Consider the following 15,892-nt stretch of genomic DNA (forward strand, 5'->3'; position numbering starts at 1 on the left):
TTTCTAAGTTATGATGTCATTTCAAAAACTTAACCTCAGGTTAAGATTTGATGTTGACGCCGCCGCCGCCGCCGTCGGAAAAGCGGCGCCTATAGTCTCACTCTGCTACGCAGGTGAGACAAAAATGATATCCATAAAATGTCAGCACTGACCTCGTCTCTTGAGCTTTTCTACTGAGATGATCCACCAGTGAGCCTATCAACTCAGAACTTCCTCTGCAGCAGTTCAGAAGCAGTGGCAACCTGGCAGACAATGTAGTGTAACCCTCAACATCTGCCACAGGGACTCTCCCAGAGGTTGTGGCAGATGGGAGGGCGTTTCCTGAAGATGTTTGACATTCCGTGATGATGAAATCAGCAAGGGTACAGAGCTGCGAAGGATCTATCATGAGGATATTCTCATCAGCGTATCTCTGTTCATGGAAGAGGGGAATACAATACAATGCATGGTCATTAAAAATGCTTGATAAACACCACAGCTGCAAATACTGTCAGACATTTTATTGTTAGTGACTGTATGTTTTCATGATCTTGCTTAATCATTTGCAGATATTTGATTGAATGAACCACATGGGACAAGGTGATTAGCAAAAGTATACAAAGTATTCAATGTCCATTTAGGCATAGCACAGGTGATTAAAGTTACAGTTTGTTTACTTTTAAGCTTGAGAAACCAGCCTGTCAACATATTAAGGTTCGACTTCAAAAAAACTTTATTTCTGTGTAATTGGTATTTAAAATGAAAGACATAATGAAATAACGTTGGAAATAAATGCAACACTTAATATTTCCAGTATATTATATTCTAGTCAAAGTTTGGTCTTAAATGCAATGCTCAGATTCACTCTATCAGCATTATGATTGGCCTTCAGAAGGGGTGTCAGAGTGAGTTTCATCACGGCATCATTACACTCGAATATCATCTCAAGGTGAGGGAGAAACAGTACCAAATAAATTCAAGTACTGAAAAGGTAAAGGTTGTATAAGCCATTGAACCTCTGATGTCTGATACTTGAAATGATCAACTTGAGAAAGAGAACACCTTTTACTTGGTGGTTTGATATCTGAGGTAAGACATTAACAGGTTGACAACTTAATTATATGATTCCCTCAGGTGCTGTACAGGGAACAATGTACTACAGTGGGCAACAGTTTAATCCAGATTTGCCACTCTCAACACAGGTGATGCAGGTATATACCTGATAGTCACACATATGATATGGTAACAGTACCCATGTTATTTTAAACCACTGGGTAAATTTGGTCTGTACAGGTACTGAAAACAATCACTCTCATCATGAGAATCAGTAGTTGCTCACTTGTAATAACACAACTGTTTTGCAAAAGCAAAAGCAACCAACCAATCATCAACAACTAAATTTAATTGAGAATATGAGCCAATATGATTGGCATACACTAACTTCAATTTAGAATACTGGTTGATAAGATTGGCTAATTCTAATTTCAAAGTATAATATGGATGATATGATTGGTTAATATCCTATCACATGACTCACCTTGGGTGCCTTAGTGTCTCTTCCTTGCCATATCTTTGGTATATGAACGCAAGCCCACAGAAAATCTAATACTGCTGTAGAATCAAATCTACAGGAAAAAGAATAAGATAAAAAAGAATCTCTAAATATCAAGAAATGCTAAAATTTTCATGAAATACATAAAAATGCCTTTTCAAGAAAGATCAAATACAAATTCAATCCTGCAGAACATCAACTGAAGTTGTATGAATCCAAATTATTGAGCTTTGAAAATAATATATATCAAGTTTATGCGGATGGTATGGGTATGATTTTTCTAAGCCTGAGTCATATCGATTATTTTGAAAACCGGTGTTCGACAGCTCTAATTCGATCGAACATCGATGGATCGAATATTGAAGGCGGGGAAAATTTTGTCTTGTTTTTGCGTCGATGCGATGCGCTTTGCATATGCACTACGCACTGACGGTATGCGCTGGCGTTGGCCGGGTGAGCGTTGCACAAGCAGATGACAGAGCAAAGTTCGTTTGTATTTTCCATGATCACAAAACACACAAAAAAGGCCGGGGACCAAAGCAGAATTCTTCCCAAAATATCTTCAACAATGATATTTGCAGATGACAACATATAAGTTTAAAATGAAACGATAATAAAGACATGAATCACGCAGAGTCGATCCGAATGATTTTCGGTCAACTAGCATTCGCAGTCCATTCACTAGCCCCGTCCGCAGCTCCGTACACTCACTCTCCCGAAACGACAGGCGTGCTTGACGTCAGCGCCAGCAAACAATTGCAATCAACGGAGAGCGCTGTAACTTGCCTGAGATTGTGTAGTTGGATCCAAAATGAGCTCCAAATAAATTTATGGGAATAAATACGTAATTTTCTCTGGATGGTCATTTGAATTGCTATTCAATGCTGATATAACGATTGTGAGGAAAGATTGTGGAATATGAGTTATGACGATGTTCGATAATTAATCCTGATAATGACAATCCAGTTTTTTAGACGCAATTGAGCATGCGATCAAAATGAATACGAATGTGTCGAATCGAGCCCTAAATTCATCTAAATTATTACGATTTAACAAGATTTTATGGTCATACTAAGAATATTGACGATGTCAGCAAAGTATGTTATGTTCATATGGAAGAAATAATACTGGGATTATTTCTATTGTTCCATCTCTGGACGTCTCCTCCAAGCTCCGAGAAAATAAGCACAATGCGCATGCGTGTTTGATGACGTATGACATATTTTCCCATTCATGAAATCAGAGCCCAAAGTTGGGCACAAACTAGCTTCAAATTGATGGGAAAAAATATCAAACGCAATTTTCTCTGTTTTGTCATGTAAAATGATATTATATGGTGATATTACGAACTTGAACAGAGTTTTTGCATGTAGACAATGTTCGAGAATCAATCCTGACGTGATGATTATTTTTTTTAGACAAGTGCACTAGCTCGACTCAAGAAGTCAAGTCGATCGTCATGAGATGTCCGCCATTGAAAATTGAAACGAAATACAAACGTTTCACATCAAGCTCTAAATTCATATTAATGATTATCATATGCAAATTATTGTTAAATATTACGATTAAATAATGTTCTATGGTCATGATTTTAATATTGTTCATGAAAGCAAGATTTATTTTACGTTGATCGCGTCAATTTCCGGCCATTTTCTGGTTTGATTAAAGAACAGTACTGCGCATGCACGATCGATGGCCATGACTTCCATTCATGAATTCATCGTGCATAAATTATCTCGGCACGAGCAGACGAGTAAGACTCGAACTATGATCGAAATAAACTTCAAATTAATGGTGAATAGCATCATAATTACTCATTCGGTTTCATTTTGGGGGCAATAGAAATCAAGTAAGTAGTAGTAAAGTTGGACATTACTGATATTTTGATGATTGATTGTGTAAACCAAACGAATCGGCCGGCCGACGTATTTTTTTTTTTTTCGATGCACCGATTTTGCAAAATCTGCACCGGTGTTCGATGACATCGATCGAACACCGATTTTAAAATCGATTCGACTCAGGCTTAGATTTTTCAACAGTATGTTTAAAGTTTTGACACTATATCTTTATTCTCTGTTTAATATATCTCTTTACACTGACTAATCTACAATTTCTACTATGCAAATGACTTGACAGGTCAGAAAGAGAAATAAGAAAGAGGGAAAAGTCATGTGCAGTATTTACAATACAAGGGAAAAGTATAAAAACTGCAACCCATGTCAGTTTCACATTGCCCCCATCCCCCCAACATGATTATTCTATGATAAAACTACACGCTTCAACAGTAGTCACATACCCAACCATCATCTAACAAACTCTAAAGAATCCTGCCTTCCCAGATGACAGTTTTTTGTTTGACAACTTTTGATTGGCTAAGAAGCACAATTCCTATGGTAACTGTTGGATAAGATAAGACTTGTTGGATAAACAGTCTGACAAGTCCTTTCATGAAACATTCCCCAGATACAGCTATGGGTCAATAGAGCCAAGAGATGCCCACTCCTTCACTACCAGAGACACAACCACCGGTATCTTCTACCACCACATCCCCAACCCCCATCCCACTAACCTCTCCAAAGAATCCTGTCTCCCCAGTGGACAGTTAATACAGCTATGAAGAGTATCCCAGCTAGTCTGGTGGGTCAGTAGAGCCAGGAGATACCCACTCTCTCCGCTACCAGAGAATACCACCGGTATCTTCTACCACCACATCCCCAACCCCCATCCCACTAACCTCTCCAAAGAATCCTGCCTTCCCAGTAGACAGTTGATAGAGCTATGAAGAGTATCCCAGCTGGTCTGGTGAGTCAGTAGAGCCAGGAGATACCCACTCCCTCCGCTACCAGAGACAATACCACCGGTATATTCTACCACCACATCCCCCCATCCCACTAACTTTTCCCTAAAATCCTGTCTCCCCAGTAGACAGTTGATACAGTTATAAAGAGTATCCCAGCTAGTCTGATGTGTCAACAGAGCCAAGAGATACCCACTCCCTCTACTACCAGAGACACAACCACCAGTACCTTCTACCACCACATCCCTGACCCCCATCCCACTAACCTCTCCAAAGAATCCTGTCTCCCAAACAGACAGTTGATACAGCTATGAAGAGTATCCCAGCTAGTCTGATGAGTCAGTAAAGCCAAGAGATACCCACTCCCTCGCTACCAGAGACAAAGCCACTGGTATCTTCTACCACTACATCCCCAACCCCCATCTCACTAACCTCTCCAAAGAATCCTGTCTCTCAAGCAGACAGTTGATACAGCTATGCAGAGTATCCCAGCTAGTCTGGTGAGTCAGTAGAGCCAAGAGATACCCACTCCCTTGCTACCACAGACAAAACCACCAGTATCTTCTGCCACCACATCCCCAACCCCCAACTAACCTCTCCAAAGAATCCTGCCTTCCCAGTAGACAGTTAATACAGCTATGAAGAGTATCCCAGCTAGTCTGATGGGTCAACAGAGCCAAGAGATACCCACTCCCTCCGCTACCAGAGACACAGCCACTGGTATCTTCTTCCGTCTTCTCCAGAGGGGTCCTAGACCTGAACATGACCTCCTCCTGGATGTCAGGGCATGACCTTATGACCTCTGGGTCAATGCGGGTCAGCCAGTCCATCAACAGGCCACAGGTGGAGGTTTGTTTCTTGGAGGAGCTGAGTATAGGAAAAGTTGTAAACGATGAAAGACACAATTGTTCATATATTTCAAATCACTTTGAAATGTACAATTTCATTACTTCTAATAAAGTAACTGTTGCTGGACTAGTATCCCTGGTCTGTGTGTGAGTTCTATACATGTACGCTATTTTCTCATTATTAATGAAAATGTGTGAAGTAAAATCTTCAATCCAACATCTAGTTATTTTATGACTGCTGTGTCTGTAAACCATTTAAAATAGATGCATATTGATTTGCATATTAATCTGATATCAACCTCAATCCAATTTTTAGAAAGATAAGGTCATCAATGTTATGATTTACCTGAATCCTGTGTCTTTTCGATCAGACTCCTGGTGCATGAGTCTAGTTAGCATGCTAGCTCGTGTCTGTGGGTCCTGGGACTGTGTGTTTGCATTCCTACCAAGACATTCGTCAAGTAAATCCTCAAGACGATTCCTCTCAGATGAAGGCTTCACCATTTCTGTACAGATAGGGCAATTATTAAATTACTCAATATTTACGAACTATTTGCATCTAGACTCAGTGTCAAAATTTTACTGGAATATTAATTGGTTATTGGACATTTCTTTAAAAAAAAATTGTTGATTTTCAATGTTGTTGCGGTTAGGATTTACATCAAATATTTCACCGTTTATGTTTATATATTATGTTTTTGCTTTGTAAATCTTTCTCAATTCAGCCACTGGCTGCGATGAAATGATAATAAAACCTTCAATTCAATTCAATTAAAGTCACAAATAGTTGGAATTGATCCAATCAATCTGAACTAGGGAAAGCCAGCACTATCATCAATCCAGTGTACACATGCCTGTTTAGAGCACTCTCTAAATATAATGAAAACCTGTGCATATATCACTGTTTTGAATAATCAGTATGCTCCTTTTCGTTTACAAGGGACACTAAACAAAAGCACTGTACATGAGGAATCGTCATATTGATGGTTTGTCATAAATGGAATTAATTAGAATAACTTACCAGTCTTTAAAAAAAATATCAGGGCAAGAGCAGGGCATCAAGCCATTGATGCTACAATTGGTGATATTGGAGGTGTAGGGATTGCCTATTTGGAAACATGCTGACTGGTTAAATTGATGACATATGCATCTAAATACTCATTATTTTGTTCCGGTATCAATATCAATTATGCCACATGATAATTTGATAAGCAAATGCATGTCACCCATGAAGCACAATTTGATTCATCCATGTATATCACTACTACTACAGCAATACTGAAAATTTAAGAGGGAATGTTTTTAAAGTTAGTAAATGCTCAGATTCACTCTATCAGCATTATGATTGGCCTTCAGAAGGGGTGTCAGAGTGAGTTTCATCACAGCAATGATAATTTCTAATTTCTTCAAACTTATCATAAAAATCCACCCAATGATCATGCACTATTTTTTCTAACATCGCCCTAATCATACTAAATGGCACTCTGCATTGAACCAAGTGGTAATTTACACAAAACTCATCATTATAAGGGCTATCCCTGACAACCAAGGCAGAAGTCCTTTGGCCCCATTGCACATTTCATGTAAAAGTGCCCCCCCCACAGAGAAAAGAAGCATGACATAAAATAGAATGACAAGCGACCAAACTGACCTTCCTCAAGGCAGCGTGTCTCATTCCTTTCCATTATCTTCTTCACTTGGCTCTTATTCCCTGCCTCAACTTTCCTGATGCATGCCTTGATAACTGTCATTACTTGGCCGGTAGAGGGCAGCATGTTCCGTAGCATCTCAAGGACAGCAATAAACTCTGATTGAGACTTTGATGATGACTGGTCCTTCATAGGATAAAGCAATGGAAAGAGAATGCAGTGGAATGGATTAAGAATGGTCATCAAACTTTTCCTTGTTGACAAATTGTTCCATGCTATCTACAGAGAATATCTCACCCTTAAATGCATCCTAATGGTAGAGAATTTATTACATGTACCTTTCAGAAAAAAATAATTGATAGTATATGCAGTTTTTCCCTTATTATCTTTCATATTTTGCATCTTTCACTCTCCATTGCAACATTGTGATAATGTTACAGAAGACCCAGACCTTTCGATAGGCATCTGGTGCTTATTGGGGACTCGTATTTTACATCAAATGGAATCAAGCATGATGCCTTTCATGGTCATGCTCAGATTCACTCTATCAGCATTATGATTGGCCTTCAGAAGGGGTGTCAGAGTGAGTTTCATCATAGCATAACTTTAGAATAGGTAACAATATATGAAAACCAATTATTTGCAGTAGATAGAAAAACTAAAAATTGATCAAATTCATTGAAACTGTGAAGATGTCAAACTTATATCACTTACAATTTGTGACTTTCAGAATTCTGATTCAAATTCTATTACTGTTCAACCATCCTCTAGGATTGATTGTTGCTTGAAAAGAGATATGTACTGGATAATGTATATCATCATCATCATAACTAGAATCACCATCAACACCACCATCACCATCACTGTCACCATCATAATCATCATCATCATCACCATAACTATCACCATCATAATCATCATCATCACCACCACCACCATCACCATCATTGTCACCACCATCATCATCATCATCATCATCATCATAACTATCATCATCATCATCACCATAACTATCATCATAATAACCATAACTATCATCCTCACCATAACTATCATCATCGCCATCGCCATCATCATCATCATCCCCATCATCACCACCATCATCATCATCACCACCATCATCATCATCACCATCATCACCATCATCATCATCATCATCATCATCATCACCACCATCATCATCATCATCATCATCATCATCATCATCATCATCACCACCATCATCATTATCATCATCATCATCATCATCATCATCACCATCATCAACATCATCATCATTTGACATCATCTGTGCATGGAAGTGAAGTGAATCACACTGACCCATGGGTATTCCTCCCAGTAACATCTATGAATGATCACTTTGCATGCAATGACCCTAACCTCATGAATATTCATGTCTGGTCAATGAATCACTAAGGGTATTCCCTTAACTTACTTGGATAGATGCCATATGTTTGAGAAGAGCACATGGATAGCTAGGATGAGCAAGGACAGCTTCAACAAAGGCCTTTCTATGGTCGCCAGTAAGAATGGAATGCAATGCCTGGGTTAGTCCATAGCATAGTGTCTGACCTGGATTGTCACCTCCCCTCTTTTTCAACATGACCTGTAAATACAAATTGAAATCTAGCTAGTCAAAGAATGTAGGGTTAGCTTTTACATTTAATAATTCAATATCAGGGGCCTGAATCATGAAATGATTTACAATTACAAACTTTGGTAAAGGTAGAAAATTCTGGTTAGCCATAGACTTTAAGACAGACAAAAATTCTTATTACAATAACCCCAAATTTCTCTGATAAAGGTTAACCATATGCAACAGGGTCCTGGGTCATACTGTAAAGTGCTTAGAGACGTTGTTCCAATTTATTAAGCGATGTATATATAAAAGCGGATTATTATCATAAATGATATAAATTTGTATACAAATAAAGTATTCCTTTATTCCATTATTTCTCCTTTTCAAATTTAAAATAAGATTATAAAATGCTCAGATTCACTCTATCAGCATTATGATTGGCCTTCAGAAGGGGTGTCAGAGTGAGTTTCATCATAGCATTTCCCCTTTTAAGGGCTGAATTAATTACACTTTAATTATCTATAGTTTGAATTGAACGTATTGTAAATCTTAACAATACTGAGCACAGGGTATCTAATATAACCATACCTTTTGAATCTTTCTCCAGATGTCTCTCTTATCTGAGATTGTGGTGGGTACAGGCAGATCTACAAGCTTCAGGACCAGGTTCTTTAGCTGGTCCTGGTCCTCGACATCCTTCAACATTGCTTGGTCCAAAGTAGGCTTCTTCTCTTGCTCCGAGTCTGATACTTCCATAGCCTTTTCCTCTGAGAAATAAACAGAATGCATATAATACGAAAAGAAGATAATAACATGGTGTGGACTTGTCTTCTGGAATCTGGAATAGTTTTAAAAGTCTGGTCAAGTCGTCACAGTAAACAGGTGCTAATTGAAAATATTTGAGTAAATGCTTCATTCAATGGTAACAAAAATGAAGGCCTTAACAAAAGAAATTTGTTAAAGAAATATACGTAAAACCCTGTGTTAGCACCTCTCTAAAGCAGCCACCTGCCCATGGTGACCACTAAAACCAATTCCTATAGAGGCAGATTATGTGCATAATAACTTGTCAATAAACGTCCACTTTTTTTCTTTAAACTTGTGTATCATTAAGGTGGTCAACATAAACATGTTTCACTGCATATTCTGCAGTCACGCGTTAGAAATAGGTGAAAACAAGCATACAATCCCATATCCATACCTTTCTTATCTTCTTAAGGTTAGAAATAGAAATAGGTGTAGACATGTATACGATCCCATATCCATACCTTTCTTATCTTCTTAAGGTTGGTGATTGAGTAAGAAACTGGTTGCCCCCTTAAGCAACGAGTTCAAAACTTTTGTGTCCATTAGGTGGTTGCCATAAAAATGTTTCACTGAAGATTCTGTGTTCACTTATTAGAAATCAGTGATGATAGTTACGATCCCATAAGCATACCTTTCTCATCTTCTTTAGGTTGGTGATTGAGTAGTCCAAGGAACTGGTTGCCCCCCTGGGCCCCTCTCATCTGCTGGACCTCAACAAGCTGTGCCATGTAGGACTTGTCCACCACTGCTGCGTCCATTGCATGGGGCATCTGGACAACCGCTGCATCCAGGTGGGCTAGTAGTTTGCTGTAGGGTAGTTATAAGATTATAATAATTATAACAAGTATATTTACCCAGGGTAGCCACTTCAGTTCTGAAAACTGTTCTCTCAACGGGCCCTGCTATTATTATTTTAAGATTGAAAGGGCATAATTTCACATAGTATGGATCTTGATGTATCATTGGTCAGAAGTTAATCATGTGATGAGGAATCTTCCCAATTTATAGTGAGCAATGATCTAAAGATTAAATCTTTGAAATCAAGGTGGATTGGTGCAATATCAACAGAGATCTACATATTTTTTTTGACATTTCAAACAAGATTAACAGAACAGCCTTACATATTGGTCTTGGCGTAAGATTAAAATCACCCTTCTTAATAAGGAGTTTCCCTTGTCACAGAGAGCAATATTTCTCCCAGGGAAAAATCTTTGAAACCAAATGGATTGTCCAAAGGGAATGGAATATCATCACAGATGCGGACACCATATTATGAAAGTTGCCAGCACAGTTGTCATTATCTGACAGCTATGTGAAATGTTGAACAGCCTATTAATTCCAATACTTTGCCACTGACTACTGTAAAAGTGGAAATTTTTGCGGTGTGGAAATTTTCGCGTATTTCACGGCAAGATCGGCGAGCGCGAATTTATGAGCATCTAGTTTAATGCAAGTTTTGAACCGCGGTATATTGCGTGTATCATTTTGGCAAAGACATTGCATAATTTGATCTAGAGGGCGGCATTTATGCAAGCAAGCTTGAGCTCCAATTTCGTGTGCATCGCCAGAATTTGTTCTGAAGCAATGCGATCAATTTTTTAAGTCGCAGATCGGTATTTAAATTGTGATTTTGGTTGAAATATAAATTGCCTTTGCTGTTTTATTGGTGAGTGTTTAGATCTTTTTAGTTTTGGAGAAGACGTTGGGTCGATCACCCATGTTTGTTAGTTGATCCCCATGTACTTTGAGTAGCCGTAATCCCCCCTGTCCTTACCCGCTTCTCGGCCGTCCATACAAGGCCAGCAGCAGCTAGCAGCCCGAGCAGTGCCTCCGTTTTGCCTTCCCCGATGTCCGCCCCCCCAAAGAAAAGTTGCGCTAAATGTCACAGAAGCTCATGATTAGATCAAAACGATGCTGAATTATGCCGCCCTAGAGCTAGAATTGATTAGAAAATACAATTTCGTTGCTGAAATTTTAGTTAAAACCATTCACAGATGGGCAAAAAGGAAGTGACTTTGTGATTATGGAGTGTGTTGCGCGAATTTAAAAACCTGTGAATATGTTTTGAAGCCGCCAAGCGCGAAAAATTAATCCCGCGAAAATAACAGCCTTTACAGTAGTTGATAGCAGATATGTACTGTCCAGTATGATAAGAGTCAGGAACTAGAAATGTCTTACCTCATACTTTGAACTGGGATACCAAAAGACTGGATGAACAAGACTAGCTGAGCCGGTTCCAAGTCTTGAAGAGCTGAAGAGAGTGACATATGATAAATCATGGAAGTATCCATCAAATGATTAATATCTTATTCTACATCATCCATAGCATCTGAATGTAGAGCAATAACATTTTAGAGAAAATTGGGACACAAATAAGTTACAGCTGAAACTTGTTTTTCTAGTAAAAAAAATTAAAACAGTCCCTATTCAAAGTATGGCAAATCCATAAAATAAGCTTTTTTGTATGTCCAACCCCCATGTTTTCTCCATTCTCACTTCAGTCCATGAACTGCTCAAGCCATGGTAATTTGAGAGAATTGAAACAACTTTCATACAAACAAGACAACAGAGACAAATCCCTTCAGGGTGGTTTCACACAACGGATGAACACACTGTTGGATTTCAAAGTCTGATGTGAACTAATTACAATCTACTCCCCATGAAAGGTGTTGAGTTTATGTCTTTAAAACAGGGACAGCTGGCAAGAATGCAAAATGATATTACTTATAATCTTTTTAATGGTAACATCTATGTCGGGTGCAACGTGGTCTAGTGGTTCTGACTCTCGCCTCTTAAACAGAGGGTCATGGGTATGAATCCTAGCCATGGCATGTTTTTCTTCAGCAAGAAATTTATCCACACTGTGCTGCACTCGACCCAGTTGAGGTAAATGGGTACCGGCAGGAATTCCTCAAATAGCTGTGTGCACCAGAATCGGTAGACTAGCTCAGCTGGGGTAATATAGGAGTGCCTTGAGCACCTAGCAAAGTGGATACGTGCACTATACAAATCCCATATTATCATTAAGAAAATAATATCTGACATGAAAAAAATATATGAAGTCGGGTGAATACTAAATAATTATAATTACCAGCAATGACGAGCTGATCGACACTTGATCTGATCATCCGAAGCTTGAGCCAATCAGGAAGCAGAAGAGCCTCTTCCGAGGTATCCACCAGATACGCCGATGGGGGCGGGGCATTACTGGGACACCAGGTGTTGAGGAGGTAGGTGAACTCACTCTTCACTAAGAGGAATGGGATTGAAATACAGTTCCTTGGTCTCACTTTGTTATACCAAATTTTATATTTTCCACTGACATGTTCAACAGACAACAAAAAATACAAATCCAGTCGATAGGTTTTACACTTATTTCATAATCTAATCTCCCAGGATGATTTAGACATCACAGACAACAAAGCAATTTTGAAACATTCACACGTGGGACTTCACCCTTTTGTCTAACATTTTGCACATAAAAATGGGGTAGCCGCATCTCATGAGAATACTAGATAAAGCTGAAATGTAGGAGTGTTTCAAGCAGTGTTGTAGTCAAGGCTCAAACCTCCAAGGCCAAGGCTAAGGCCAAGGCTTTAATACCCAAGGCCAAGGCTTCAATACCCAAGGCTGAGGCCAAGGCATGGAAACCCAAGGCCAAGGCCAAGGCCTGAAAACCTCAAGGCCAAGGCATTTCAAACTTACGATATACAGAACAATGAGCTAACAATGCTTATAGGCCGCTAGACATCACACATGGCAAAAATGTATGTGAGCGAGCGGACTGAGCGAATAAAGAATTTCACCCTTGTACATTTAAAACAAAAATAATTTCATGATAAATTTAGACATAATATTTTATATATAATATTTTTTGGGGGGGTGGTTCAGAGCCAAAAAGGCACTTATATACCAAAATGGGAATTTTTGGTGCTAACAGATACATGTATTTTCAAAATGAGATTATCAACTGCGTGAAGTAGTTGTTTGTTTTGTAGAATTAAGTTGAGCAAAGCCTTTTTAAATTTATTTCTTATTGATTAGATATTTTGATTTAGGTTTTACTTCTCAGTGAGAAAGTGTAGCGAGCAAGAAAATCAATTCTGAAGTTGTAAAACTCGATTTTTGGTCAATTATGGGGTTAATGAGTGTTAAATAACTAAATCACTGTTGCGTGATGTTGCCGGTACGAACCACGATCTCAAACTTCTAGACATGTGTAATAAGACATGAAAATTAAATATTCTGAGCTGTTTTTGTAATCATGAAAAAGATGTGTACATCTAATTAAAGAAATAATGCTAGATAATGTACAGATCAGAAAAGGAAGCATTTAAGGACTGCATTTTTAATAGGATACATAACTCACCAATCAAAGTTATGCGAGCGCAAAGTGCGAGCTAACAAACATTGTGATATTCCAACCTGAAAACTGGACATTCTAAGCATTTTTTGTGTGTAAACAGGAATAGAATGAGTACAATAATTGATTCGAGTGCAGAAAGCAAGCCAAAAATTTGTGATATTCCAACCAGAAAACACCATTCTACATTTTTGTAACCATGAACAGGATTACATGTTGTAGTACTGTACTAAACAATAAGTGATGGAAGCATGATTCAAAATTTGTGATTTTCAAACCTAAAATGTATCATTTTTACTATTAAAGAAGGTATTTCTTTTTGAAAAAGGGCAAAATCATTCTGAAAAAAGAAGGCATTTTTTACTTTGGAAAAAGAGGCAATTTTTCCTACAGAATTTTTTTTTTGTGGGGGGGGGGGACAAGAGAGCACAGAGCACAAGCTGAAATTTTCAAATGCTGACTTGAAAATGTGTCATTTTTAGGATTCTTGCCAGTTTTCATGGTTTTTTTCCGCTTACAACCACTTTCAAATTTCAATTCTCATTTCTTGTATCTTCTACACCTATTTTACCTAAAAAAAAACAGAATAAAGGATACTTACAAAATAAAGTTTTATTCAAAAGGATACAAAATAAATGGGGCGCACCCCATACCCTTAGTTGGGGGGGGGGTAAATCTTGATTATATCCTGAAACATTTAATTATTAATAATTATTAATAATATTAATAATTATTCATTAAATATCATTATTTTAATTAATCATTATTTCTTGAACCCATATTGACACAAACACAAATACGTTATTTCATTGATTTTTTTCCCTTTGCTTTGTCAATCTGAGACACTAGACCCAAAACAAAATGTATACAATTTAGAAAAGGTGTACTGCCTATCATCATTAACTAATTCTGCAGTATGATCTGCCTAACCAGCCACCCCCATCTTTCTTGCGCCCTTATATGTTTCTCCTTATAATTTAGAAAAGATATACTGCCTATCATTAACTAATTTTGCAGTATTTTCTGGCCAACCAGCCACGCCCATCTTTCTTACCCCCTTACATATTTCTGTCCCTTATCCTCTCTCTCTCTCTCTCTTCCCATTCCTCTTTCTCGTCTGTTTAAAAATATATCAGACCCCCCCTAAAAAAAATGAGAGAGAGAGAGGAAGAAGTTCCACCACCAAGAATAAACTTAAAATAGGGGGATAAAGGAAAGGAAAATGTGGAGTAAATTTGATATTATTTTCTAAACATGCTGTCACAGTCTTTCAAAAAAAGGCTTTTCTTATAGCAAAAGGGTGACAATTTTTTTTCGCTCACTCGCTTCAATCGCTTTCAATTTTTTTGGCAGAAATTTTGTTCTATATGCCATGCTTGGCCCCTCTAAATTTTTGGCTCATCATGCCATTGACATAGCCAATTTGGATATTACAAAATTAAAGTCTGTGTACAAGTTTTCCAAATCTTTTCAGAATATAATTAAGACTTAAATCATTCTTGTTAGCTAAAGAAAATAATACAAGGAAAATCCTAATGGAATAGAAATCAACCTTGTTATAAATCATTCCTTAGAGTTTGCTATGTTTAAAGTATGAAAGTTGTTGTCAAAATTGCAGTCAGATCTGTCAGAATTATTCCTTTCATCAAAGCACTATAATCTTGATCATAATCATTATTACTGTCATTATTATCATTATTAATATTGTCATTATCATCATTAGTCATGATTACAACACATTACCAATTAATAGTTATTTTTCATTACTGCTGTTTTCTTTGTTACAATGTGATGATAATTCTTAATAGTGATGATTTAACAATTATAATCGATGACACAGCTATTACACTTACTGCTGTTGCTACTGTTACTGGTGACTGGTAGTTTTGACCATTAGTGTCATTACAGAACAATTGAAACATTCATAATTACTTATACAAAACAAATGAAAGTACAAAATACAAAATGCCTTGAAAAAGCCTTGAAAATGCCTTGAAAATGCCTTGAAATTTCAAGGCTCAAAATCCTCAAGGCCAAGGCCCTCTCAAGGCCAAGGCTTGAATGTTCAAGGCCAAGGCTTTGAAAAAATAGGCCTTAAGGCCAAGGCCGAGCATCAAGGCACTACAACACTGGTTTCAAGTTGACTGGGCTGTATTTATGAATAAATCAGATATTTAGGAAGCATTCTTTTTGCAAGGGAACAGAATGTAAGATGTTATCATTTGAGTAACATAAAATGGCATAATTCATGGCAAATGATATTAAGTAATCATTTTGAAGTTCTTTGTAGAAGTTCCACAGGCTTTGAGTTTGCAGTC

At 37.7% G+C, this 15,892-nt stretch overlaps 1 protein-coding gene across 1 annotated transcript in view; it reads right to left on the reverse strand.

The window, feature by feature from the left end:
* Positions 1–15,892, reverse strand: part of LOC121423293 (integrator complex subunit 1-like) — a 59,058-nt gene that overhangs the window by 11,401 nt on the left and 31,765 nt on the right. The window contains exons 26-35 of the mRNA XM_041618633.1: positions 12,303–12,461; positions 11,390–11,462; positions 9,843–10,018; positions 8,993–9,174; positions 8,261–8,431; positions 6,828–7,011; positions 5,523–5,682; positions 4,923–5,195; positions 1,517–1,604; positions 153–412 (exon numbers count right to left, since the gene is read on the reverse strand). Coding sequence (XP_041474567.1) covers positions 153–412; positions 1,517–1,604; positions 4,923–5,195; positions 5,523–5,682; positions 6,828–7,011; positions 8,261–8,431; positions 8,993–9,174; positions 9,843–10,018; positions 11,390–11,462; positions 12,303–12,461 — 1,726 coding nt within the window. The remainder of the gene's footprint in view (positions 1–152; positions 413–1,516; positions 1,605–4,922; positions 5,196–5,522; positions 5,683–6,827; positions 7,012–8,260; positions 8,432–8,992; positions 9,175–9,842; positions 10,019–11,389; positions 11,463–12,302; positions 12,462–15,892) is intronic.

Source organism: Lytechinus variegatus, chromosome 10 (assembly GCF_018143015.1).
Source record: "Lytechinus variegatus isolate NC3 chromosome 10, Lvar_3.0, whole genome shotgun sequence".
NCBI classification, from domain to species: domain Eukaryota; kingdom Metazoa; phylum Echinodermata; class Echinoidea; order Temnopleuroida; family Toxopneustidae; genus Lytechinus; species Lytechinus variegatus.